The 26,301-nt window shown below is 35.9% G+C and overlaps 1 protein-coding gene across 2 annotated transcripts in view; it reads right to left on the minus strand.

Moving 5' to 3' along the window:
• The window catches only part of Nell1 (neural EGFL like 1), an 840,108-nt gene that overhangs the window by 642,918 nt on the left and 170,889 nt on the right, over window positions 1–26,301 (minus strand). For both annotated transcript variants that reach the window (XM_058576884.1, XM_046438336.2), the window contains exon 5: window positions 21,446–21,542. In XM_058576884.1, the coding sequence (XP_058432867.1) occupies window positions 21,446–21,542 (97 nt within the window). The remainder of the gene's footprint in view (window positions 1–21,445; window positions 21,543–26,301) is intronic.

The raw sequence follows: 26,301 nt of genomic DNA on the forward strand, positions 1-26,301 counted from the left end.
CGCGCTTGCCTGGCATGTGTGTGGCCCAGGGTTAGATCCTCAGCACCACATACAAACAAATGTTGTGTCCGCCAAAAAAATATTAAAATTCTCTCTCTCTCTCTCTCTCAAAAAAAAAAAAGCACAGTCTTGTCCATACGAAAATACTTCTACAAGGACATGTACCCAGAAACATTCAGCCTTGGGACACCACCCTTATAATTCATCCTTACGTCAAAGATAATTGTTTCAAAATAATTTATGTAACCTTCTTCATCTCACCTTCAGAAAACTCTTGCTTTCTTTTGCTTTCCTGGATATGCACATGGTCGGCTCTGGCATGCACATCCCAGACTGCAATCTCCTGTCATTCATGAATAAAATCTTTACTTCAGAGAGCTGGTCTCTCTGCTATTCATTTTAGGTTGACAATTATTGTTCATGATCCTGGCAGCTCCCTGGCAGCCATGAAATCATGAGAGGAAATAACTAATAGTCTTCCATGTACTACATTGCTATGATCTTTGATAGATTAGGTTACTAAATGCGTTTTCAACTTAAGATATTTTCAACTGGGCTGGGATTGTGGCTCAGTGGTAAAGCGGTAGAGTGCTCGCCTAGCACGGGTGGGACCCAGGTTCGATCCTCAGCACCACATAAAAAAATAAAGGCATTGTGTTGTGTCCATCTACACCTAAAAAATAAATATTTTTAAAAAAAGATATTTTCAATTTACAATGGGATTTTTAGGTCCCAGCCTTATGTCAAAGAGCATCTGTACTTTCAGCCAGTTATATACCTACTATTATTCTAAGCACTTGCTGAATAAGAGAGAAACAGCTCTAACTCTGGTAAAGCGTACAATCTGAAAACAAAGAGCAATAATAAACAAGTAATTACCCACATAACTATGCTCAGGAATAGTTACATAATTTGTAGAATTTCTTTTGCAAAATAACTAAAAATGTGAAGATGGCCACAACAGGGCATTAAAACAATCATAGAGCCTTACTAAGGGCAGCACACCATGGGGTTGCACAGATAGGTCAATTGCCCATGAGGCCAGTCACGCCTGTACTTTGGAAATGTAGCAAGTGTGGTGAAGAAAATGGAGATATCTCAATGAGAAAGTATGTGATCAAAAAATTGCAAACAGATTGCATTCCCTGTATCCACACACTTTGAACTGACTTTGTAGAACCTCACATCAAGAGGAGTCTGTTTCTCTACCTCTGAATCTCAGGCTGATCATATGACTTGCTTTGGCAGAAGTGATTGTGTGCCAGTTTCAAGTCCAGGCCTCAAGAGGCTTGTAGGCAACAATGAATTCCACTATTATGGATAGTTTACAAGACACTGATAAAAAAAATATATGGGGGGATCCTTGCAGACATCTACTCCTACTCCCCTGAAACACTGCCAAGTCCCACGGGAGCAAGCCCAAGGTAATCTGCAGGATAATGATGGACATATGATCCAGACATTGCCCCAGTACACAGTAAATCAGCCTCAGCCAACTCTATCAATCCACTTTAGGCATATAAGCAAATCTAGAGAGGATCAACCAAGCCCAGTCCTTACCTTAATCTTCTAGCTGAACTGTGAGCTTATTGTGTTAGCCCCAGGATTTGGATGTTTTGTTGTATAACAAGAGCTAACTGATAAAACAGTTTTTAAAAGATACAATATTATCAAAATATAGAATTAAGAAGATACAATATTATCAAAAAGGAAATGAAGACTGCTCTGAGCAGAGGCACAGGAAAAGGCCCTGGTATGTTCAAGGGACTAACAGAAGAGAAGTATGGCTAGGATATGATGGGCAGAACAGAAGATGGCATGAGATAAGGTTGCAAAGGGCAGTGGATCTTATACTGATTTGATATGCAAGGGAGAATCAGTGAAAAGATTTAAGCAGGAGTATAAATTCATTAGTTTTAAAAATATGCTAACAGAAGTTCAACAGATACCTGGTTCTTCTTTCTTTTTTACTGGTGATAAAATACATATGATAATAATTTGCCATTTAGCTACTTTCAATGTACAATTCAGTGACATTAATTACATTCACCATGTTATACAACTACCACTAAATATTAGTAAAAACTTCCACGACCCCAAACACTTTCTGTTTTGTTTTTATTAGTGCATTGTAGTTATATATAATAGTGGGTTTCGTTCTGACGATAATCATACATGCATGGAATTTAATTTGTTCATTTCAGTCCCCAGTGCTTCCTCTTTACATCCTCCTCTCTCCCCCTATTTCCCTTCCTCTACTCCACTGATCTTCATTTTATTTATTTTTACTTGATGGTTTATAGATATAATTAAAGGTGGAATTCTCCACGGCATTTTTATATATGTACATGACATAATTTCATTCCACATTTCCTCCCTTTTCTGCATTGATCTTCCCTCTATTTTCATGAGATCCAGCCCCCACAAACCCCTTTTATTTCCTTTTCTGTGATCTAGCTTCCACATATGAGAGAAAACATTAAACCCTTGACTTTCTGAGTCTGGCTTATTTCACTTGGTGTGATGTTTTCCAGTTCCATCCATTTACTGGCAAATGCCATAATTTCATTCTCCTTTATGACTGAGTAAAATTTCATTGTATATATATGCCTCATTTTCTTAATTCATTCAAAAAAATCTTTTTAACCATTTAACAATAAATTCCATTACCTATTTATTGTCCCCAACTCCATTAATGTCTAATCTAATTTCTCTTTCAATATATTTGTCTATTCTTGATATTGTATGTAAGTTAAATCAGACAATATATGTCTTCTTATGCCTGGCATATTTCACATGGGTGTGTTTTTCAAGTTCACCCATGCTGCAGTATATATTCTTATCCTTTTTAGGACTGAACAATAGTTTATTGTAAGCATGTATAACTAAAAAGAACCAGTAAAAAAACAGTTCATTGTATGCATATACTGCAGTTTACTTATCCATTAATACACGGATGGACAGTTGGGTTGCTTCCATTATAAGACTGTAAATAATGCTGCAATAAGCATTGACATACAGACCAGTTTGAGTTCCCTTTTTTAATCCTATTGAGTATCAACATAGGGAAGGAATTGCACACATGATAATTCTGTGTTTAAAAAAACTTATGACCACCCTAGTAGGTGTGAAGTGATATATCACTGTGATTTTGATTTGCATTTTCCTAGTGGTTAAGGACATTAAACATCATTTCATGTGCTTACTGGATATATATGTATCTTCTTTGGAGAAATGTCTTTTCAGACATTGCCCATTTTTAACTAGGTGCTCCTTATCAGATATATAATTTCAAAATATTTTCTTTCTATGAGTTTTTCTTCATATCCTTGATAATAGTCTTTGATATATAAAAGCTCTTAATTTCAATGAAGTCCAATTCATTTTTTTTCTTGTTACTCATGTTTTTTGCGTCATATTTAAGAATCCATTGTGAAATCAAAGGTCATAAAGACTTTGTGATTTTTTCCATGAGTTTCATGTTTAGCTCTTATAGATTATTAATCCATTTTTACTTATTTTTTTAGATATGGTGAGAAGCAGTGTCCCAAGTTCATTCTTTTGCATGTGGAAATCCATTTGTTAAAGAGAGTATGCTTTCCCCTTTTGAGTAGCCTGGCAACATTGATATAAAAAAAAAAAGTAGCCATAAAATGTATGCGTTTATTTCTGGATGCTCAATTCTATTCCATTGGTATATATTTCCCTCCTCATGCCAGCACTACACTCTACAACTACACTCTATTGATTATTACAGCTTTGAGACAAGCTTTTAAATTGGGAAATGTGAGTCCTCCAAATTTGTTATTTTTCAAGTTTGTTTCATCTATTCAGGGATTATAGTAGTTCCATATGGATTTGAGAATCAGCTTCCCCATTTCTGCAAAGAAAGAGAATTTTGATAGAGGTTTTATTAATCTCTCAGTCCATGAACAGAAGATGTCCATCCATTTTATCGGGTGTCATTGAATTTCTTCCAATGAATTTTTACAGTTTTAAAAATTCAAGTCTTCAGTATTTCCTTGGCTAAATTCACTACTAGATAGTTTATTCATTTAGATGATTCTGTAAATTGAATTTCCTCTTCAGATTATTTACTGCTGGTTTATAGAATCTTAACCAATTCTTCTAGATTCTTTGAAATTTTCCATAGATAGGATCATTTCTGTGAAGAAAGATTGTTTTACTTCGTCCTGTCCAATGTGAATTAATTTATTTATTTGTTTAATTGCACCGACTAGAAACTGCAGGACAGTGTTGAATAGCAGTGGTGATATTCTTGCCTTGTTCCTCGTCTTAAGAGGAAAGCATTCAGTTTTTCACTATTGAATATGATATTTGCTATGGGCTATTAATTTATGCCCTTTCTCACATTAACAAAGTTCCCTTCTATTGCTAGTTTTCTGAATATATTTATCACAAAAGGGCACTGGATCTTGTCAAATACATGCTCTGTATTAGAGATGACTCTGGTTTTTTTTTTTTTTTTCTTCTTCATTCTATTCATTGGTATATTAGGTTGATTGATTTTATGTGAAACCACCCTGTATCTGAGGGTAAATTCCACTTGGGCATGGTGTATAATCTTCTTAAATATGCTGTTGGGTTTGGTGTACTAGTATTTTATGGAAGAACATTGTATCTATATTAATATAAGATATTGGTCTTATATTTCTTTCTCTGGATGCTTTTATCTGGATTTGGAATCATGGTATTTCTGGCACCACAGGATGAGTAAGAAAGTGTTCTCTCTGCTTCTATTTTAAGATTGGTGCTAATTCTTTTTTAACTGCTTGGTACAATTCACCAGTGAAACCATCTGGTCCTGGATTTTACTTTGTTGGAAGTTTTTGTTACTAGTTCAATCTTTTTACTTGTTGTAAGTCTCTTCAGATTTTTTATTTCTTCATGATCCTGTCTTGATAGGTTATATGTTTCTAGGAATTTGTTTCATTTAAGTCATCAATTTATTGGCATATGATTCATGGTATTCTCTTTTAATCATTTTCTATTTCTCTAAGGTATATGTAATGTCCCCATAAATATGTCAATTAATTGCCTTCTGACCTTCATGGCTTCTGATGAAAAATTGACAATTAATTTTATTGAGGATTCTTCATATGTCACAGTCACTTGTCACTTTCTGCTCTGAAGATTTTGTTTTTGACAGTTTCATCATAATGTATTCAGTATAAATATCTTTGAGTTTATCTTATTTGGAGTCTGTTGAACTTTTTGGATGTGTAGATTCATGTCTTCCAAAATGTTTTTCATTGACTCATGTTTTCCAAATTTGATATTTAGAAAAAGTTTCAGCCATTATGTCTTTAAACATTCTTTCTGTCCCTTTCACCATGCCCCTTCTCTTTCTGAGACTCCTTAATATGTGTTAGTCTATTGGAAAATAATCCATAGGTCTCTCACAGTCTGTTCATTTTTCTTTTATTTTTTATTTTCACTCTCCAGACTTAATTTCAATTATTATCATTATTTCTCTTTTTTTGCAGTGCAGGGGATTTAACCCAGTACCTCACACATGCTAACAGGTGCTCTACCACTGAGCTAACATCCCTGGCCCTGAATTTCAATTATCTTATTTTCAAGTTCAATGATTCTTTCTTCAGTTTGTTGAAATTTTTGTTGAATCCCTCTGACGAATTTTTAATTTCAATTTTACTTCTCGGCTATAGAATATCTTTTTGGCTCATTTTTATAATTTCTTTATCATCACATCATGTTCCAGAATTCCTTGATTCTTTAGCTCTTTAAAATAACCATCTTAAATGTGTTTAAAGTTTTTGTCTAATAAGTTCAAAATCTGAGCTTCCTCTCAGGGATAGTTTCTATCCATTTATTTTGTTCCTTTTTTGTTTTTTTTCTCTCTCTCTCTCCTTTTTTTTTTTTTTTTTTTTGGCTTGCCTTGTGATTTTATTTGACACTGAACATTTGAATATCATAATGTAGCATCTCTGAAGATGAGATTTCCCTACTTTCCTTGGACTTGCTAGGTTTTGTTTTGTTGGGTTTTGACTGCCAAATCAGAAGTTGTCCATTTGTTCACTTATCCAAACTGCTGTTTGCAGATAGATACTGTATTCCTTGCCATGTGTAGTCACTGGAATCCCTGTTCTTGATTTGTGTTGAAAGTGTTTTGACAGAGATTTCCTTGAATGCCAAGAGTTAAAAAAGAAAAAGAGGAGAGAGAAAATACCAGTCTCTGCAGCTTGGGTTCATGTTGAGGCATCCTCGCGTGCTTCACCAGCCTCGCACTGATCCAGGGATTGGTCTGAGGTGAAAGCTTTGGGTATTTATTCTCAGGTCTTTCATGACCATGCCGATAGCCCTGGAAATGCAGGAGGCTTTCTAAATTCCCTGAATATTCAGGTGTTTTGGAATGCCCAATTACCTACAGAAACCCTCTTCTCACGTTTCAGTCCTTGTCATAGGTGGTCTACTGTGTGTCTGGATCATAATTTTCTATCCCAGGCAGCTGCAATTTTCTATCCATATGTGCTACTTGTCTGGGGTGCAAGAGTGCTGAGTTAAGGCAAGACAGAAACCAGTTCCTTGCATCAGCCCTTCATAGTTCCTGACAGACACACAACTTTTGAATAAGGTTTTCTCAGTTCCTTCCACAATGAAGGACCATTGTCCTAAACTGGGAACATGAACTGACATTTTCAAGACTGCCAATGAACTGTAGATGGTACATGGCAAAAGCAAGTAAAAACACACAGAGCTTTCCTGCCGTTCAATGTTGTCTTTTTCTTTCTTTCTTGCCCTTTCCCTCTCACCCTCTCTTTCTCTCTTCTCTGTTCTTTCTTCTTTCTCTCTTTTTCTCCCCTCCCTGTCTTCCTTTCCTTTCCCTTTTTCACTCTCTGTTATCCTAACCCAATGCCATGTCTCCTCGTACTAAGGATCAAACTCAGAGCCTTATGCATGCTAACCAATTGTCCACCCTGAACTGCGCCCCTTGCCCATGATATTGTTATTGTTTTCTTGGTTCAGTGTTCCTTCAGTTGCTCTAAATCTTTGTTTTTCAAAAATTCAACAAATTTGAAGCCAAAGCACAGATTAGTCATTGCCAAGAGCTGTGTGAAAGAGAAACAAAAGAAAATCTGCTAGTGTGTACTATTTATTTTTCATCTCAAATAAATGAACTAAATGTTGAGGCTGGTTCACATATTAATATACTAAATGATAAAGAATTACACCCTGAAAATATTTTTAAAGTTATTTTTAAGTTCACATGTGCTTTGCTGGAATGAATAGGTTTTTTTTATAATTATGGAATGCTTAAAGCAGGCAAAATCTCAGCCAGTAAAATAGGCAAATAAAAATGTAACTGATGACTGTTTTTTTTTAAAAAGAAAAAAACACTGTTTTTTTATTTTGAGATCCACTTACATTTATGTGAATATATTATGGTTATAAGTATATAATCATCATTTTGGTTTTTATTTTTGTTTATTTATAATTTGTGATAAATATATAAGACAACTATGCTTATACATCAACCAGTATTATAAAGTTGTCAACTTTTTAATATACTCATGTAAACAAATATGCATTTTTTGTGAGTGTGTGTGTGTGTGTGTGTGTGCATTCAGTGCTTGAGATCACCCAAGATCTTGCATAAGCATGGTATGTGTTTTACTGTTTTGCCACAACCCAAGTACAAGTTATAATTTCTTATCTTGGTAGTCTCTCTCTCTCTCTCTCTCTCCCCCTCCATCTCTCATTCTCTCTCTGTTTTGTATTTTTGAAACATAGATGGCACACAGAGGGGCACACAGGGGGGTGTTTTATCACTTAACTTCATCTATAGTCCTTTTATTTTTTTATTTTTTTATTTTTTAAAATTTTGACACAGGGTCTTTCTTTTTTTTTTTTTTTTTTTTTTAATTTTTTTTATTGGTTGTTCAAAACATTATAAAGCTCTTCACATATCATATTTCATACATTAGATTCAAGTTGGTTATGAACTCCCAATTTTACCCCAAATACAGATTGCAGAATCACATCGGTTACACATCCACATTTTTACATAATGCCCTATTAGTAACTGTTGTATTCTGCTACCTTTCCTATCCTCTACCATCCCCCCTCCCTCCCCTCCCATCTTCTCTCTCTACCCCATCCACTGTAATTCATATCTCTCCTTGTTTATTTTCCCATTCCCCTCACAACCTCTTATATGTAATTTTGTATAACAATGAGGGTCTCCCTCCATTACCATGCAATTTCCCTTTTCTCTCCCTTTCCATCCCACCTCATGTATCTGTTTAATGTTAATCTTTTCTTCCTGCTCTTCCTCCCTGCTCTGTTCTTAGTTGCTCTCCTTATATCAAAGAAGACATTTGGTATTTGTTTTTTAGGGATTGGCTAGCTTCACTAAGCATAATCTGCTCTAGTGCCATCCATTTCCCTGCAAATTCTATGATTTTGTCATTTTTTAGTGCTGCGTAATACTCCATGGTGTATAAATGCCACATTTTTTTTATCCATTCATCTATTGAAGGGCATCTGGGTTGGTTCCACAGTCTAGCAATTGTGAATTGTGCTGCTATGAACATCGATGTAGCAGTATCCCTGTAGTACGCTCTTTTAAGGTCTTCAGGGAAAAGTCCAAGAAGGGCAATAGCTGGGTCAAATGGTGGTTCCATTCCCAGCTTTCCCAGGAGTCTCCATACTGTTTTCCAGATTGGCCGCACCAGTTTGCAGTCCCACCAGCAATGTACAAGAGTACCCTTTTCCCCACATCCTCTCCAGCACTTGTTGTTGTTTGACTTCATAATGGCTGCCAATCTTACTGGAGTGAGATGGTATCTTAGGGTGGTTTTGATTTGCATTTCTCTGACTGCTAGAGATGGTGAGCATTTTTTCATGTACTTGTTGATTGATTGTATGTCCTCCTCTGAGAAGTGTCTGTTCAGGTCTTTGGCCCATTTGTTGATTGGGTTATTTGTTTTCTTATTGTTTAATTTTTTGAGTTCTTTGTATACTCTGGATATTAGGGCTCTATCTGAAGTGTGAGGAGTAAAAATTTGTTCCCATGATGTAGGCTCCCTATTTACCTCTTTTATTGTTTCTCTTGCTGAGAGAAAACTTTTCAGTTTAAGTAAGTCCCATTTGTTGATTTTTGTTATCAACTTTTGTGCTATGGGTGTCCTATTAAGGAATTTGTAGCCCGACCCTACAATATGTAGATCGGAGCCAACTTTTTCTTCTATCAGACGCAGAGTCTCTGATTTGATATCTAGCTCCTTGATCCACTTTGAGTTAACTTTTGTGCATGGCGAGAGGAGGGGATTCAGTTTCATTTTGTTGCATATGGATTTCCAGTTTTCCCAGCACCATTTGTTGAAGATGCTATCCTCCCTCCATTGCATGCTTTTAGCTCCTTTATCAAATATAAGATAGTTGTAGCTTTGTGGATTAGTCTCTGTGTCCTCTATTCTGTACCATTGGTCCACCCTCCTGTTTTGGTACCAGTACCATGCTGTTTTTGTTACTATTGCTCTGTAATATAGTTTTAAGTCTGGTATCGCTATACCGCCTGATTCACACTTCTTGCTTAGAATTGCTTTTGCTATTCTGGGTCTTTTATTTTTCCATATGAATTTCATGATTGCTTTATCCATTTCTACAAGAAATGCCGTTGGGATTTTGATTGGCATTGCATTAAACCTATGGAGAACTTTTGGTAATATCGCCATTTTGATGATGTTAGTTCTGCCTATCCATGAACAGGGTATATTTTTCCATCTTCTAAGATCTTCTTCTACTTCTCTTTTTAGGGTTTTGTAGTTTTCATTATATAAATCTTTCACCTCTCTTGTTAGGTTGATTCCCAAGTATTTTATTTTTTTTTGAGGATATTGTGAATGGAGTGTTTTTCCTCATTTCCGTTTCAGAAGTTTTGTCGCTGATATACAGAAATGCCTTTGATTTATGCGTGTTGATTTTATATCCTGCCACTTTGCTGAATTCATTTATTAGTTCTAGTAGTTTTTTTGTAGACCCTTTTGGGTCTTCTAGGTATAGAATCATGTCATCTGCAAATAGTGATAATTTAAGTTCTTCCTTTCCTATTTTTATGCCTTTAATTTCTTTCGTCTGTCTAATTGCTCTGGCCAGTGTTTCGAGAACTATATTGAATAGAAGTGGTGATAGAGGGCATCCCTGTCTTGTTCCAGATTTTAGGGGGAATGCCTTCAATTTTTCTCCATTGAGAATGATGCTAGCCTGAGGCTTAGCATAGATAGCTTTTACAATGTCGAGGTAAGTTCCTGTTATCCCTAGTTTTTCTAATGTTTTGAACATAAAGGGATGCTGTACTTTGTCGAATGCTTTTTCTGTGTCTATTGAGATGATCATATGGTTCTTATTTTTAAGTCTATTGATGTGGTGAATAACATTTATTGATTTCCGTATATTGAACCATCCTTGCGGGTTCTTTGAAAAAATAAATAAGATCGACAGACCCTTAGCCATGCTAACGAAGAGAAGAAGAGAGAGAACTCAAATCACTAACATACGGGATGAAAAAGGCAATATCACAACAGACACTACAGAAATACAAAAGACAATTAGAAATTATTTTGAAAACCTATATTCCAATAAAATAGAAGATAGTGAAGACATTGATAAATTCCTTAAGTCATATGATTTGCCCAGACTGAGTCAGGAGGATACTCACAACTTAAACAGACCAATAACAATAGATGAAATAGAAGAAGCAATCAAAAGACTTCCAACCAAGAAAAGCCCAGGACCGGATGGGTATACAGCGGAGTTTTACAAAACCTTTAAGGAAGAATTAATACCAATACTTTTCAAGTTATTTCAGGAAATAGAAAAAGAAGGAGCTCTGCCAAATTCATTCTATGAGGCCAACATCACCCTGATTCCGAAACCAGACAAAGACACCTCAAAGAAAGAAAACTACAGACCAATATCTCTGATGAACATAGATGCAAAAATCCTCAATAAAATTCTGGCGAACCGGATACAAAGGCACATCAAAAAAATTGTGCACCATGATCAAGTTGGATTCATCCCTGGGACACAGGGTCTTTCTAAGTTCATTAGACTGGCCTCAGATCTGTAATCCTCCTGCCTCATTCCCCCACAGTCCTGGGATTACAGGCATTTCCCCTCATATGTGGTTATTAATTTTATTTGAAAGGATATCTAATCTAACCTTTAAATTTATGGTATATTTTCTTACTGTTAAAATGAAACATTAGCATGATCTAATTATTATTCTGTTACTACTCTTTTAATTGTTGTTGCTGTATTATGAATGAATAGTAACTCCACAAAATTAACCACAATCTTGTAGTATTAAACACATGTGCTTTTTTGTATTGCCTATTTATATTATATAGAATAAAAACTTGATCTCCATGCCAAAAAAAAAAAATTCAACAAATTTAGTTCTGTTAATTTCTGCTTAGTTTTTGATGTTTCTGTGGAGGAACAGAAACTTAGAGTTCCCTACTGCACCATTTTACTGATACACAGCTACCTATGTTTTAAAAGACTTGGATGCACTGTAAAGTTAGAGAACCACAAATCAAAGGCACTAGTCAGAAGTTAATTAGTGGCAACATCTTACATTTTGTGGCAACATCTTTTTCTAAAAACAACCATGGTAAAACTTAATCAATTCATCCCCATCCCCATCAGTGCACTAAAATTTGAGTTTTTCAAACTCAAATGAAAATCAGTAAGAAAGTTTTTTTTTTTTTAAATGGGCTAAGGAACTGAACAGATACTTCACAGAAGAAGAAATACAATTGATCAACAAATATATGATCTGTAGCAATTAGAGAAATACAAATCAAAACTACTCTAAGATTTCAGCTCACTCCTGTCAGAATGGCAATCATCAAGAATACAGGTAACAATAAATGTTGGCAAGGATGTGGTAAAAAGGTACACTCATACATTGCTGGTGGGACTGCAAATTAGTGAAACCACTATGAAAAGCAGTATGGAGATTCCTCAGAAAATTGGTAATGGAACCGCCATTTTACCCAGCTATCCCACTCTTTGGTTTATACCTAAAGGACTTGAAATCAGTATACTACAGTGATGCAGCCATATCAATATTTATAGCACCTCAATTCACAATAACTAGACTATGGAACCAACCTAGGTGTCCCTCAATAGATGAATGGATAAAGAAAATGTGGTATATATACTCAATGGAATATTATTCAGCTTTAAAGAACAGTAAAATTATGGCCTTTGTCAGTAAATGGTTGGAGTTGGAGAATATCATGCTAAGCGAAATAAGCCAATCCCACAAAACCAAAGGCCGAATGTTTTCTCTAATATGTGGATACTAATTCACAATAAGGTAGGGGGCACTAGAGAAGAATAGTGTTACCTTAGATTAGGTAGAGGGAAGTGATGGGAGGGGAGGGGAGGGGAGCGGATGTGGGGATAGGAAAGATAGTAAAATGAAACAGACATTATTGCTGTATGTATATATGTGACTGCATGACCAATATGATTCTGCAACATGTACACTCAGAAAAATGAGAAATTATATCCCATCTATGTATGATATATCAAAGTGCATAAATGCATTCTACTGTCATGTACAACTAATTAAAACAAATTAAAAAAATTTTTAAAGATACATAAATTTCTAAACTCAACAGTTTATGTTCTCAATGACTGGGTCTAGGTATACACAGGAATTTGAATTAGAAAGTCTTTTCACAAGATTTCAATGTCTTTCCAGGACTGGGAACCAGTTGCCGCACTTTGTTATATATACAGAGCCCCTAAGCATAGCTTTACCAAGAAGTAACCCAGCTGCAGAACAAGCAACAACAGTGCATCCAGGGTGAGTAAGTGTGGGACTGAGACCCCCCCCCCCCGACAAATTTCTGTTGATTCTTGGAAACACAGAAAAGTTACAAACACACATACATATGTAAATACATGCACATGTACGTACATATATGCACATATTCACATATAGATAGATTATCACCCAGAACATTTGTCACCTTTGGGACATTTCTGGTGTACAAAAAGGTTCACAATAAAATGCAGTAAATGCCCATGAGTGCACCATCCAGCTTAGGAGAGAAAATATTATTGATATGGTAGAAGCCTTCTGGGTATGGATCACTAATAAGATTCTCACTCCCTCCTCCATTCTAAATTCAGCATTTTTCATTTCCATGCACTTGTCTTTTTATATATATGAATGAATCAATAAGCAATTGTTGAGAGCCACAGCCAAAGGGGCCCCAGCAAACTTCCAGCTGCCAGCAAACTTCCAGCTGCCAGCTGATGATTGGCTCACAGCGGCCCCAGCAACATCTAGCTGATTGGCTCCTCTGCGGTGATGCTCATTGGGCTGTTTCCCTGCCCTTTCAGACCACGGAGCTGCTCATTGGGGGACTTTTTTGGCTCCTCCCACGTGACCCAGCCAATCGGCCTCAAGAGCAGGAGGATTGTGGGAGGTGGAGAGAAGCTTGTGTGGGAGAGAGAGGCTTGTGGAAAGCCGGTGGTGGCAGTTGAGGCTCTGAGGGTTTTTCTCAGAGGCTGTTTTGTTTGGCGTGTGTGGTTCTAAAAATAAAGTTAGTTTCTTTTGACAAGTGGCTCCTGATTGTGCCCAGCCAGACTGCAGCAAGCAATCAATTGGATTGTTTCACATTTAAAATACATAAATGATTTAATATAATTTTCCTATGCTACTTTCTTTTTCATTCAACATTACATTTGCTATTCATCACTGATTTTTTTGTATTTATTTGTGATTCTACTCTAATTCATTTAAGTATTCTCCTATTGATGGACAATTAGGTTTCTGCCACATATTTGAAATAACCAAATTCTCTTGTGATGATGCATACATACATATGAGAAATTATATCCCATCTATGTATGATATATACGTATGCATCATCATAACAGTATGTGTATAAATATATGTATACGTATGTTATATATAGCTACCTGTGTTTTAACAAGTTTTCAGGAGGCTTGGATGCACTGTAAAGTTAGAGAACCACAGATCAAAGGCACTAGTCTGAAGTTATTTAATGGCAAAATCTATCCTGGATATATGACAGAGTTTCTTCACTTTTTATACTGAGAAATTGAGTGTCCATGTTATAAGGGGCACACATTACAAAACACCACTATTTTACTGATTCTAAGTCTACTTGGGTTTTTCATTTCTTCTTAAGACCAATTTGGTAATTCATATATTTTTAGAAAACTGTTCAATTTTCACTTTATTGACATAACATTAATAAATGGCTGTATTGTTTTGCTTTTTTCAGTCCTTGTGGTTATGTGCCCTTTTTAACTCCTAATGTTCTTAATGCCTTCTCTTATTTTTACTTGTGCAAATTTCCAGATATGTCTTTTTAAAAGGCCAATTTTTGGCTTTTTGTAATCTTGCCTATTGTATCCTACCCATTATTTTATTAGTTTCTGCTCTTAAATGCTTATTATTTCATTCCTTTCACTATCTTTGGATTAATTCTGTAATTCTTTTTCTAACTTCTTAATTTGGATTCTTAAGCATTAAATCTCTACCCTTTTTAATATAGGCATTTAAAGATAAATATTTCCATCTAAGAATTGTTGAGTTGCATTTCACAAGCTTTTATACTTAGTGTCTATTACTTTTCTGCTTTAGTTAAAATACATTATCATTCTTCCTTAAACTCACTAGTTACTCTAAGGGCTATTTTCACATTTCCAAACTACTCACTTCTAATATAATTGCATTCTCAGAATTTCCTGTTGAGACTTTTTAAAAATCATTTTTGTGTTCTAGGAATTGATAGCAGCGGCTCTCAATCACTGAGAAACATCCCCAGCCCTTTTAATTTTTTTATTTTGAGACAAGATCTCATTAAGTTTCTGAGGCTAGCCTCAAACTTAAAATTCTCTGGCCTCAACCCCCAAGTACCTAGTTTATAGGCGTGTGCCACAACATCCAGCAAAACTTACTTTTTAATCAATATTTTTTTTTTGTTAGTGCATTATAGTTTTACATAATAATGGGGTTCATTTGGACATATTCATAAATGCATATAACATAGTTTGCTCCATTTCAGTCCCTAGTACTCCTTTCCTTCCCCCTCCTCCCACCCCCACCCCGTCACCTTCCTTTAGCTCTTGGTCTTCCTTCTATTTATTTATTTATTTTTAATTGGTGTATTATAGTTATAAAAGTAAATGCATTATAATATATTCAAATATGCATGTAGCATAATTTGGTGAACTTCACTCCCCAATTGTTCCCTTACTTTTTATGTCCTTTTATGTAGTCAATTTTGTGATTCCATGTGCTACATGTGTTGTTGATTGTTGGTTAAAGGGTTTATGTATACTCACTAAATAAATTTGTTAAGTATGTTGTTACTTGGTAAGCATATTTGTTAAGTATGCTTACTAAATTTTTTGCTTGTTTTGTCTATAAATGGTAGATTTATCCATTTTTCCTTGCAATTACATGCTATGCATACATCTTAAATAAACATAAGGAATAACATATACAGAAAATAAACAAATCATTAAAATACACACCGGTGAATTAACCCAAAATGAGCACAGTGTGCAATTGCTACCCAAGTTAATAAATAAAGCTGGACCATATCCCTAGAGCAATCCTCATGTCCTTTTTCAGTCGTGACCTCTCTCTCATTGGCAAAAGTCAACTGCCACCCAGACTTTAACACTACCAATCAGCTGCTTGGTTTTGAATTTCACATTAATGAAGTAGTGCACATTCCTTTGTGTCTTTTTCTTGACTCACAGCTGTGAGGTTCATCACTGTCACTACTACATAGTTTGCTCATTTGAATTGCTGTATAGAATCCTACTATTTAAAGACATCACAATTTACATATCCTTTCTTCTTTTGTTGAACACATGGGTTGTGTTATTTTTTTTTCCCTTATTATATTGATATTTAAAGCATTTTAATATATGACTTTGAGTGTTCATCTATTAGACTTAATCCTAGAAGTAGTGTTGGTTAGTCAAAGGATATGTTTATTTTCATTAATTATACCACCAGTTTTCCACAATGCTTTAACCAACTTGCACTCCAACCAGCAGTGAATAAAGGTTTCTTTTGCTCCATATGATTGTAAATACATGGCACTGTCAATCTTTTTAATGTTGGCCATTCTGATGGGCATTTGATAGCTTCTTAATTTGGCTTATTTTCCCTGATTACTAAGCAGATGGATACCTTTTCCTATGTTTACTGACCTCTTGGATATTCCTTTTGTGAGGAACCTTTTAATTTTTTTGTCTCTGTTTTCAATTCGATAGGATTTTTTGAAAATGGATATGAAGTAGTTTTTTACATGAGGTGGATAAGGCTTTTTTTAAAGTACAACTATTTGAATAGCTTCTCGTACTCTATGGCATGCTTTCTTACTCTTAGGTATTTTAATTTAAAAAAAAAATCACCAGATTTAGTATATTGCAATATATCAACCTTCTCTTTAGTTCTTATTTTTTGTTAGCTTTTTTAAAAAAGAAATTTTCCTCCATGAAGGTCATAAAGATATTTTTCTATGCTAACTTTCATAAAAGTTTTTTGATATAGGTCTATAATGCAAACAGAATTGACTTTGAACATAGTATGAAATAAGGGTCAAAATTGTTTCTTTCCCACAGGAGTATTCAAGTGACCAGGCATGCTGCAGTGAGAAGGCCATTCTTCTCCACTGTTTTGCAATGCTGCAATGAATATTTTGAGGTTATGTTATTGAATGTAGCACCTTTGGAATTGTTTATCATTGTGTGGTTGAACTTTTTGGCCTTAAAGTTGATATAACCAGAGCTTCTCCAGTCGTTTCAAGTTTCTTTCAGTCTGTGTTTTATTGTTGTTGTTGTTGTTGTTTTACTATCATTTTTAGCATTTTTGAATCATGATTTTTTTGTTGTTAGAGTATTAACAATATGCAGCAGAATTTGAGTCCATTGAATCCAATGGCATACTCTCATTTCTAACCCTGAGTGATAACCACTTAATATGAAATAAATATTTTGGACTAAAATTTTAGCTGCTGTCTTACATTAAACATTGATGTTGCTCCTCTTCCCTTATTTTTAGTTGACAGATTTTTGTTGTTGTTGCTTTGTTTTTTGGGGGGTTTTCTTTTTTTCTTCTTTTCCTTCTTTTTTTTTTTTAGTACCAGGGATAGAACCCAGGGTTTCTTAACCACTGACCCACTCCTTTTTTTTATATATATATTTTATTTAGAGACAGAGTCTCAATATGTTGTTTAGGTTCTCACTAAGTAGCTGAGGCTAGATTTGAACTCTCAATCCTCCTGTCTCAGCCTACTGAAGCACTGGAACTGCAGGCATGTATCACTGTGCCCAGCAGAGGTTTTGAGTCTCACTATGCTACTCCACCATCCAGGGTGGTTTTAAACTCCCAAGCTCAAGCAATCCCCCCTGCCTCAGGATCCTAAATACCTGAGACTAAATAAAGGAATGCATCACACTCAGCTTGATGGAGGTGTTTTTAAAATCACATTCCTCAAACACTTAAATTTTAGAGTTAAAGATGATTTCTATTATTTTGTTCTTGGTATAGTTTTTTAAATGCAAACATAAAGTCTAATATTAATCCATTCCTCTATTCTTTTCCTAACAAATTAAAGGTCTTAGAACACTCTAAATTAAATTGTCCCCTACTATAATCTTATTGCTACCAATATTTCTGATTTTTTTCTTAAGTTAAGTGAGAGTATTATTATTTCTTCAAACAATGATTATTCAGGCTCATGCCTGCTCTCAATTTTTATTTGTTCAATTTTTCTTGTACCTTATGTTTTCCTCTAGGAAGTTTTTCAAATGAAGATCTATTGGTTCTAAACTGAGAATTTTGTCTGTCTACAAATGTCCTTATTTCACAGTCATTCTCAAATAATAATCAAGCTGTGTATATGCCCTTACATTTGAGAGTCATTTTTCTTTCAAAAAATTGAAAATATTTTTCCATTGTCCTCAGGCTTCTGCTTTTGTTATTTAAAAGCCAGCTGTTCAATTTATGTTATTCTTTTGTAGAAAAATTGCTTTTTCTCAATGGCTACTTCTACTAAGATCTTCTCTGTGACTTTGGGATATTGCAATTTTACCACTATTTCTAGGTGTATGTATCTTTATTTGTATAATCAGTTATTAAAATAGTCAAAAATTCTGCCAGGTGTGGTGGCACACGCCTATAATCCCAGCGGCTTGTGAGGCTGAGGCAGGAGGATCATGAGTTCAAAGCCAGCCTCAGCAAAATTGAGGCAATAAGCAACTCAAGAGAGACCCTGTTTCTAAACAAAATACAAAATAGATCTGCGGATGTGGATCAGTGGTGGAGTGCACCTGAGTTCAATCCCCAGTACCGCACCCGCCAAAATTCTTCTACTCCTTGCATCCAAATTTAGTAGTATGATTTTGCTTACCACCACTTCAAGACAGATTGTCTATTTCTTTACCCTTTGACTCTGTATTTGAAATATATGACTTTATTTGAACAATAAAATGTTAGTATATGCAATCAAATAAACAGCCTTGAAAAGTACCAGCACATTAGGGCTTGCTTTCTTCTTATTCTTTCAATCTCAAGGCTGCCATGTGAGTAATCCTGAGTTAGGCCACTGGAGAATGAGAGGCCATGTAGGGAGAACTGAGGAGCACCAGACAACAGCCAGCCTACTGCCAGAGATGCAAAGAGTCCCTAGATCATCCTGCCACCCACTGATGTGCCAGCTGACCACAGACCCTTGAGAGCATCCAGCAAGTATCTGCTTAGACAAACCAGACCAGAAAAATCATCTAACCAAAGCACAGAATTAGAAGCTAAGCAAAGTGGTAGTTCTTTAAGCATCTGTTTTCTAAGCCACTTGATAAGCAGCAACAGATAACATACAACTTGATTTCATTTTATTTCCTATAATGAGAATTGATTTATTAACAATTATACTCATAATATAACCTGTTTTTCTTTATCATCATCTGGAATTTTAATATATATGTAATATGAATACATATTTATTATACATGAAATATATAATACACACATACATACATATATACACATTAAACAGATGTGTAAAATTTTTATAAACGATTTTTCTACATTTAACCTCTTTCCTATTCTCTTGTCTTTTACACTGCACCACTATTGGGGTAATAACCTTTATAATACTTTTCATTTCATGAATGCCCTCCCTACTTAAGTCTAATCTGTAATTTAGCAGTTTCACTGAGATATTTTGGGGGGTTTTGTTTGTTTGTTCATTTGTTTTGTTTTGTTTTGGGGGGGTTTGGTTTGTGTTTGTTTGTTTTGCTTTGATGACTATAGTGTTCTTTTCTAAAAGTGCTTTTCAGTTCAACTATTCTTGGTCATATTTATCATCTCTAGTCATCATATGTTCTTCAATTTACTGTTTTGTTTCTTTAAACATTTTAAACATATGCATTTAAAAAATTCTTTGCCTACTAATCCCAATTTCTGCAGCCCTTGAAGGGCTAATTGAGCAATCACTGTCACTCATAATGGCTTACAAACTCATCTTTATGGACCTAATCTGTGGGCACCTTATGAGATCGCATTGAAAGTGACATTTTCCAAAGCCTTTTCTAATCAGGAATTTCCAGGTACCAACAATCCAAGACCACTCTAAGACAGCTGATTAAGCTTCATAGATCAGGTTAATCTAGGGGTCAAGCCTACGTAAAGATAGGGCCAAGGTTCAGTTTTCAAAGAAGTGTTATTCTTTCTTATCTGGAGTTGAGATGGAGTCAGGCTAGTTATTGAATGACTTCCCTTTGCTATATAGTAAGCTTTCTCTGCCTACCCTATCAATGGAGGTATAGTTTTCAAGGTTCTAGATTTAGACCAGAAGTTTCCATACACATCCCAAACATGCATGGACTCTAAGACCTTTCATGAGAAAGGTCCACACAGGTTGTTGAAATTTAAGGCTCTGAAATTTTCCTACATTGCTAATGGAAATGCAAAATGATTTAGGTACTTTGTAAAAATAGTATGTCACTTTCTTATGAAGTTAAACATGTACTTAATATATGACTCAGCCATCCCAGACCTACATATTTACCTTAAAACTTTTGCTCACACAAAAACTTGTATGCAAATGGTTATAGCAGTGTTATTTATTATTGCTCCAAATTAAAAACAGCCCAAATCCACCAACTGAGGAATGAATAAACTGTGTTTACAATAGAATTGAAACACTGCTCAGCAATAGAAAAGAACAAACCACCTATACACACAAGACCCAACATACATACTTACATAATTACATATATAAATGATTTCATTTATGTAACATTCTAGAAAAGGCAAACTTCAGGATCATAAAACAAATCAGTGGTTGCTACAGGCTTAAATTTGAATACAAAGGGCATATGGAAATTTTGGGAGGTGATGGGATGCTTCTTCATCTTGATTCTAATAGTGATTATGAGAATACAGGTTTTCCAAGGCTCATAAGACTAGGTATTTAAAGGCGCAAATTTTACTGTATGTAAATTATAGCCTAAATTTTTAAAAAAGGAAAAGGAAACATCTCATCCTCTAAGTTTCTAGTATTGGTGGACACCCTTCTGGTTTTCTTTCTCTTCAATATATTTGGTCCCTAAAAGATTTTCCTTCTTACAAGTGCAATAATGAGTTTTAAAAGATTTCTGTTGTATTTTATCCAGACTTACAAGAATTTTGAATCAAGAGGATTTTTAGATTATATCTGGTCTACCATATTGCCAGAGGCAAAAGTCTGTCATTCTTTTAAAGAACAAGACTATCTTACAATTTCACAGTGTTTTCAATTCATTTTATCGCCATATCCTTGTGTCTTCTTGAAGTACAATAATGCATTATTGTAAAACCCTCTCGACAGGCAAGAAAAACAAAGCTCAAAGAAGCTGAGATTGGGTCCTATTTTAAATATATAGATAGAGAGAGATTTCTATCCCTAACTGAATTAACATTATCTTATTGGTTCTACAACCAATTCAAAGATTATCATATTACTTTAAGTCCCCCAAATCAGGCAGTTAAGACACATTCTAAGGATCAGCTACATTCTGGATCACCCATGCCTGAACATGCCTAGTGCAGTAAGCTGTGTGACCCTTGGACATGTCACTTAGCTCTCTGCCTGGTTGCAAGCTATCTACTTTATAAAGTCATTGTGACAATGAGATGAGTTAATTCATGTCACACAATAGAAAAGCATGTGGCATACAGTAAGTGTTCAATTATCATCAATAATTATGCCATGTCCTTCCCAGTAATGTAATCAATACACATCTCCAGCAACATTGAGAATTAAGCATCATATGTGTTGTGTGTGTGTGTGTGTCTTTGTGTGTGTGTGTGTGTGTGTAAATAAAATAGAAAGTTAGTGCTTACTTTGAATAAGCCATGCTTTTGGTTTCGCTGACCAAGCCATAAATTGCTTCCTGGGGGAAGGTTGGTCTCTGGAGTGTCTATCACACGTTCATAAATCCTGCAGAGGCAAAGAACACAGTTACAATAGAGAGGCTGAAAGCAAAACCAAAAGGTGCACATGCTGTTTGAAGTCCTGCCGCATTAGCTGCTGGCATGGACAGATGGAGACACGATATGGTATGCTTGAAATGTGAATTTCAAGGAATGTGAATGCAGAGATCTGGACATATTATCTTGTCCACCCTACCTCCTGCCTTTTGATCATCTCCCTTTTGGCAGAGAAAGAAGAAGGCAACATTTTTGTCTACTGTGAGCAATGAAGTTGATACAAACCCCAAGAAAAGCAATTTTATTCAAATGATAAGGTGAAAACACTTAGGTTCTCAGAATGCAAACAGATCAACCAAGTGAAGACAGAAGGTAATAGTAAAATCAGGAAAATAATCCTCATCTCCCTGGCTCCAAAGCCCATGGACTTTCCATTGTACCCTACTGTTGCTGGGCTTGGTTTAGTTAGCTGTTACTCATTTTTATAGTAACCTGAGAGAAGCCCTTAACCCAGTGGGCTTCAGCTTCCCAGATGATCACATGCTTAGTCTACAAAATCCAGTAACTGAAGTCATTATCCAATCAAAAATCTTTATTGGCTGGGCATAGTGGCACATGCATGCAATTCCAGAAACTCAGGAGGCTGAAGCAGGAGCATTGCAAGTTCAGGACCAGCAGCTTAGCAAGACCCTGTCTCAAAATAAAAACCAAAAAATAAAAAGGGCAGAGAATATAGCTCAATGGTAAACTGTCCCTGGTTTGATCCCTGTACCATGCACACACCAAAAAAAGACAACTTTTTAGGTTCCACATTCCACACTAAGCAGCAAGAAAATAGAGCAGTAAAATTATAAAACCATAAGGTCCACCAGGCAAGGTGGTGCACACCTGTTATCCCAGCAGCTCAGGAGGCTGAGTTAGGAGGATTGAGAGTTCAAAGCCAGCCTCGCAAAAGTGAGGTGCTAAGCAACTCAGTGAGACCCTGTCTCTAAATCAAATACAAAATAGGGTTGGAGATGTGGCTCAGTGGTCAAGTGCTCGTGAGTTCCATCCCTGGTAACCACGCCCTCACCAAAAAAAAAAAAAAAAACCCACAAGTTCCAATCTCCATTCAACAAAAGGGAGGTTTTTCTTCACATTCTATAAGTGAAGAAAATCTTCATCTGATACATAATGGGCATATAACTAATGCAGAAGAGTCCACAACTCCAGGATCTTTGAAGATTCCTTCAGAGCCTGCCAAACCACTGATTGTCTGTTTTTCAGCCTCACCCAAGCCCAGTTAATCAGTCACAAATTCTTATATTTGTTCTCTCTTTAGAAATGGTTACTGCAATCACCAGCTGATGACAAGTCTCCAGCTCATTTCTGGCAAATACCTCTCCACACCTCAAGCTCAGAGGATTCCCAGGGAAGATGAACTGTCAATCTCAGTTTCATGTGCAATCTCAGTTCCTGCCTGTTCCTGCTTTCCTCAGTCTCTTCACAGAGCAGCTGCAGAGAGTTCATTCCTCAGGTGTGTCCAGAGGTCAGGGTGATTAACCCATGTTTCCTGCTGTGAGAGAGCTGATGGCCTCCTGCCAGAGGGTGATGTATTCCTCCAGTGACTCTCAGAAGGAAAGTGTGGTGGAACACAAGATCCTGCAGTTGTGTGAAGCAAAATGAATGATCGCAAGACTGGAGCAGTTGGGAGCTGCCTGACACTCGGCAGCCTTATATCTTAGCTTCATAGCCCATTACTCTACTATCCCCTGGAAACCAACAATATCTGGAAAGTATTGTCAGGAATATGAAATGCATCAGATCTTTCTCTACTAATTATCTTTCCATTATAAAATGAAACTCAAAATATAATTAAAGGAAAATGTTTCCCTTAAAAAGACAGTCTGTGTTTTCTTCACAGCAATCCAACCTTTCTTTGTTAGAATGAAACAATTTATCAAAACTGCTTTAACAAAAGGCCTTCTATATTCTTCCTCCTGAAAGGGACCCCCCCACATACACACAATACTAGTTAAAAAAAATTAGAAACAAGTCAAATTTACCACAAAAAAGAAATGCATAAGTCATAGTAGAACAGCTTGAAAGAATTTACTGCAATCATTAAGAGTGATAAATATGCAGGTTCTGAAAAATGGTAAACTATATTCAAAATAATTTTCACTGGAGAACATGGAATGCAAAATTATTTATGTACTATGGAGATAATGATGCAAAATTTATGTTCCATGTTGGTAAATATGAGAAAGGCCAGAGAGAAATAGAAATCACTGTATTTAGGAGAAGATGCAGAAACAATTTTCTATAAGGTTGTTTTACTAATAAATTGAAAATGTCAAACTATTTACCTTAACCTTCATTTTCAAACATTTGCCTCTCAGAGAGGAACTTTCAGTTTGAAATCTTTCTTTCTGGTGTTCAATATGCTAGAAGATGAGCTCCAACGAGCAGAGTAGGCCCTTAATCAATGTTTATTAAGTGCATGAGTGAATGAAGGACGGAACAATCTAAAAGATCAACTTCGTATCCTGCCTTGTCTTCTATAAGCATAATAGCTCCTTGTGCCTTAGAAATGGTTGGGGAAGCAAACATCTGAGGCCCACCACCAGCAGCTAGAGCAGAACAACCCATGACACATGCGTCAAGGTGGTGTTCCAATTTCCTCTGTCATACAGCCCCCACCAGGACCTCCTTCTCATGCCAAAAAAAAATTTAAAAATCTGCTTGATGCAGCCTTCCTCTAGCTCTGCCAGTTCTTTCCAAAAGGCAACTCTCACTAGAGGATTCCACAGAGCTGGGATAATCAACCAACTAGATATAGTTGCAGCAACAGAAAAAGAGTTTTAAAAACATGGTATTTTTTTTTTAAGTGGAGGCAATGTAATTGAGAGGAAACATCTGGCAAACCTATGTTGAATGACATTCCAGAAAGTAACTGCTTATCCTCTTAAACATATCAATGTCATGAAAAAGAAAGATGAAAGAACGGTTGCAAATTAAAAGAGTTCAAAGATTGGGCTGGGGATATGGCTCAAGCGGTAGCGCGCTCGCCTGGCATGCGTGCGGCCCAGGTTCAATCCTCAGCACCACATACAAACAAAGATGTTATGTCCACCGAGAACTAAAAAATAAATATTAAAAATAAAATTCTCTCTCTCCTCTCTCTCTTAAAAAAAAAAAGAGTTCAAAGATGCATAAGAGCTAAGTGTAAGATGGAATCCTGGATTGGATCCTGAGGCAGGAGAAAGAGTTCCATAAAGGACATTACTAGAAAAAAAACAGTGAAATTTAAATAAAATCTGTAGATATAATAATATTGTATTGACACTCAATTTCCTGATTTTAGTAACTAGGAAGTGTATATTTAAGTGACTTCTTATATAGTGTATATTTAAGTGTCTTCTTAGGAAACAGAAATTATGGTATGTAGGGGTAGAGGGTCTTGATGTTTGCAATTTATTCTCAAAGGGCTCAAAATAACAATGTGCATCTACATAAATACATATACATATAAATGCACATGCATTATTTTTTATGGAGAAAAAGACAAATCTGTATAAAGAATACATGATTACTCTTTGTATTGTTCTTGTGAATTTTCTGTGAAATTAAAATTATTTTAAAATAAGAAGTTTTAAAAATACGTTTTAAAAAGCCCCCCACAGGTCTATAACATGTAAACTAAAAGACACACATGCAAAACAGTATTATTATCTATCAGCCAAAGATACAGACAGGCTTGGGGATGTGACTCACAGATAGAGTACTTGTCTAGCATGCATGAGTCCTGAGTTCAATCCCTGGTACTGCAAACATTTTTTAAAAACAAAGATACACATGGTGTTTTTCTATCACATGGCTTCTGAGAATGGTGAGGCAGGGAAAAGTGAATGACATGAAACAAGGAAGGGGTACTGCTCAGACCAGTGCTGGTAAGATGCCATAAACTAATAAATAGGACTATCACATTCCTACATGTATGCCTACACAAGAGCAAGTCATGCTGTTCATCTGCTAGACAAATGCATTCTGAATCTTGACCAAAAATAGTCTGCTGATCCCTGAGGTACAGTCTGGGTGGACTGGCTCTTGTAAACAGGCATGTAGGGCACAGTGATGTGCCACATAAATTTGGTATCAACCCAGTCAGCTGAAATTAAAGATCAAAGCTACTATAGTAAACTCCTTGCTCTTCAGTCTGGTAAGGAATGGAGCCTTCTGATACACACCTATTCTGGCTGATGATGTTTCCTTAAAACCTGCAAACTTACCACCATTTCACCCAGCTATCCTACTCCTCAGTCTACACCCAAAGGATTTAAAATCAGCATACTATAGTTACACAGCCATGTCAATGTTTATAGCAGCACAATTCATAATAGTTAAACTGAGGAACCAACCTAGATGCCCTTCAATAGATGAATGGATAAAGAAACTGTGGTTTCTTTATCAACATTCAACCAAAGGCTGAATGTTCTGATAAGTGGATGCTGATCCATAATGGGGGGTACATTGAAAAAATGGAGGAATTTTGATGAGGCAAAGGGAAGGAAGGGGTGGGAAGCGGGTGTGAGGATAGGAAAGATGGTAGAATGAGATGGAATTATATTGATAGAAAAAAATCCATAAACTTCTGACTCCTATAACATACGTGCCACTATCCTGGCTATGGGGATTCACACAGGCAAATTTAAGATGGCCAAGTCCTAGCAGGGTGTGCTGGCTCATGCCTATAATCCCAGCAGCTCAGGAGGCTGAGGTAGGAGGAT

This window comes from Marmota monax, unplaced genomic scaffold (genome assembly GCF_021218885.2).
Source record: "Marmota monax isolate L192 unplaced genomic scaffold, Marmota_monax_Labrador192_F-V1.1 WCK01_AAM20220418_F8-fsc00061, whole genome shotgun sequence".
NCBI classification, from domain to species: Eukaryota; Metazoa; Chordata; class Mammalia; order Rodentia; family Sciuridae; genus Marmota; species Marmota monax.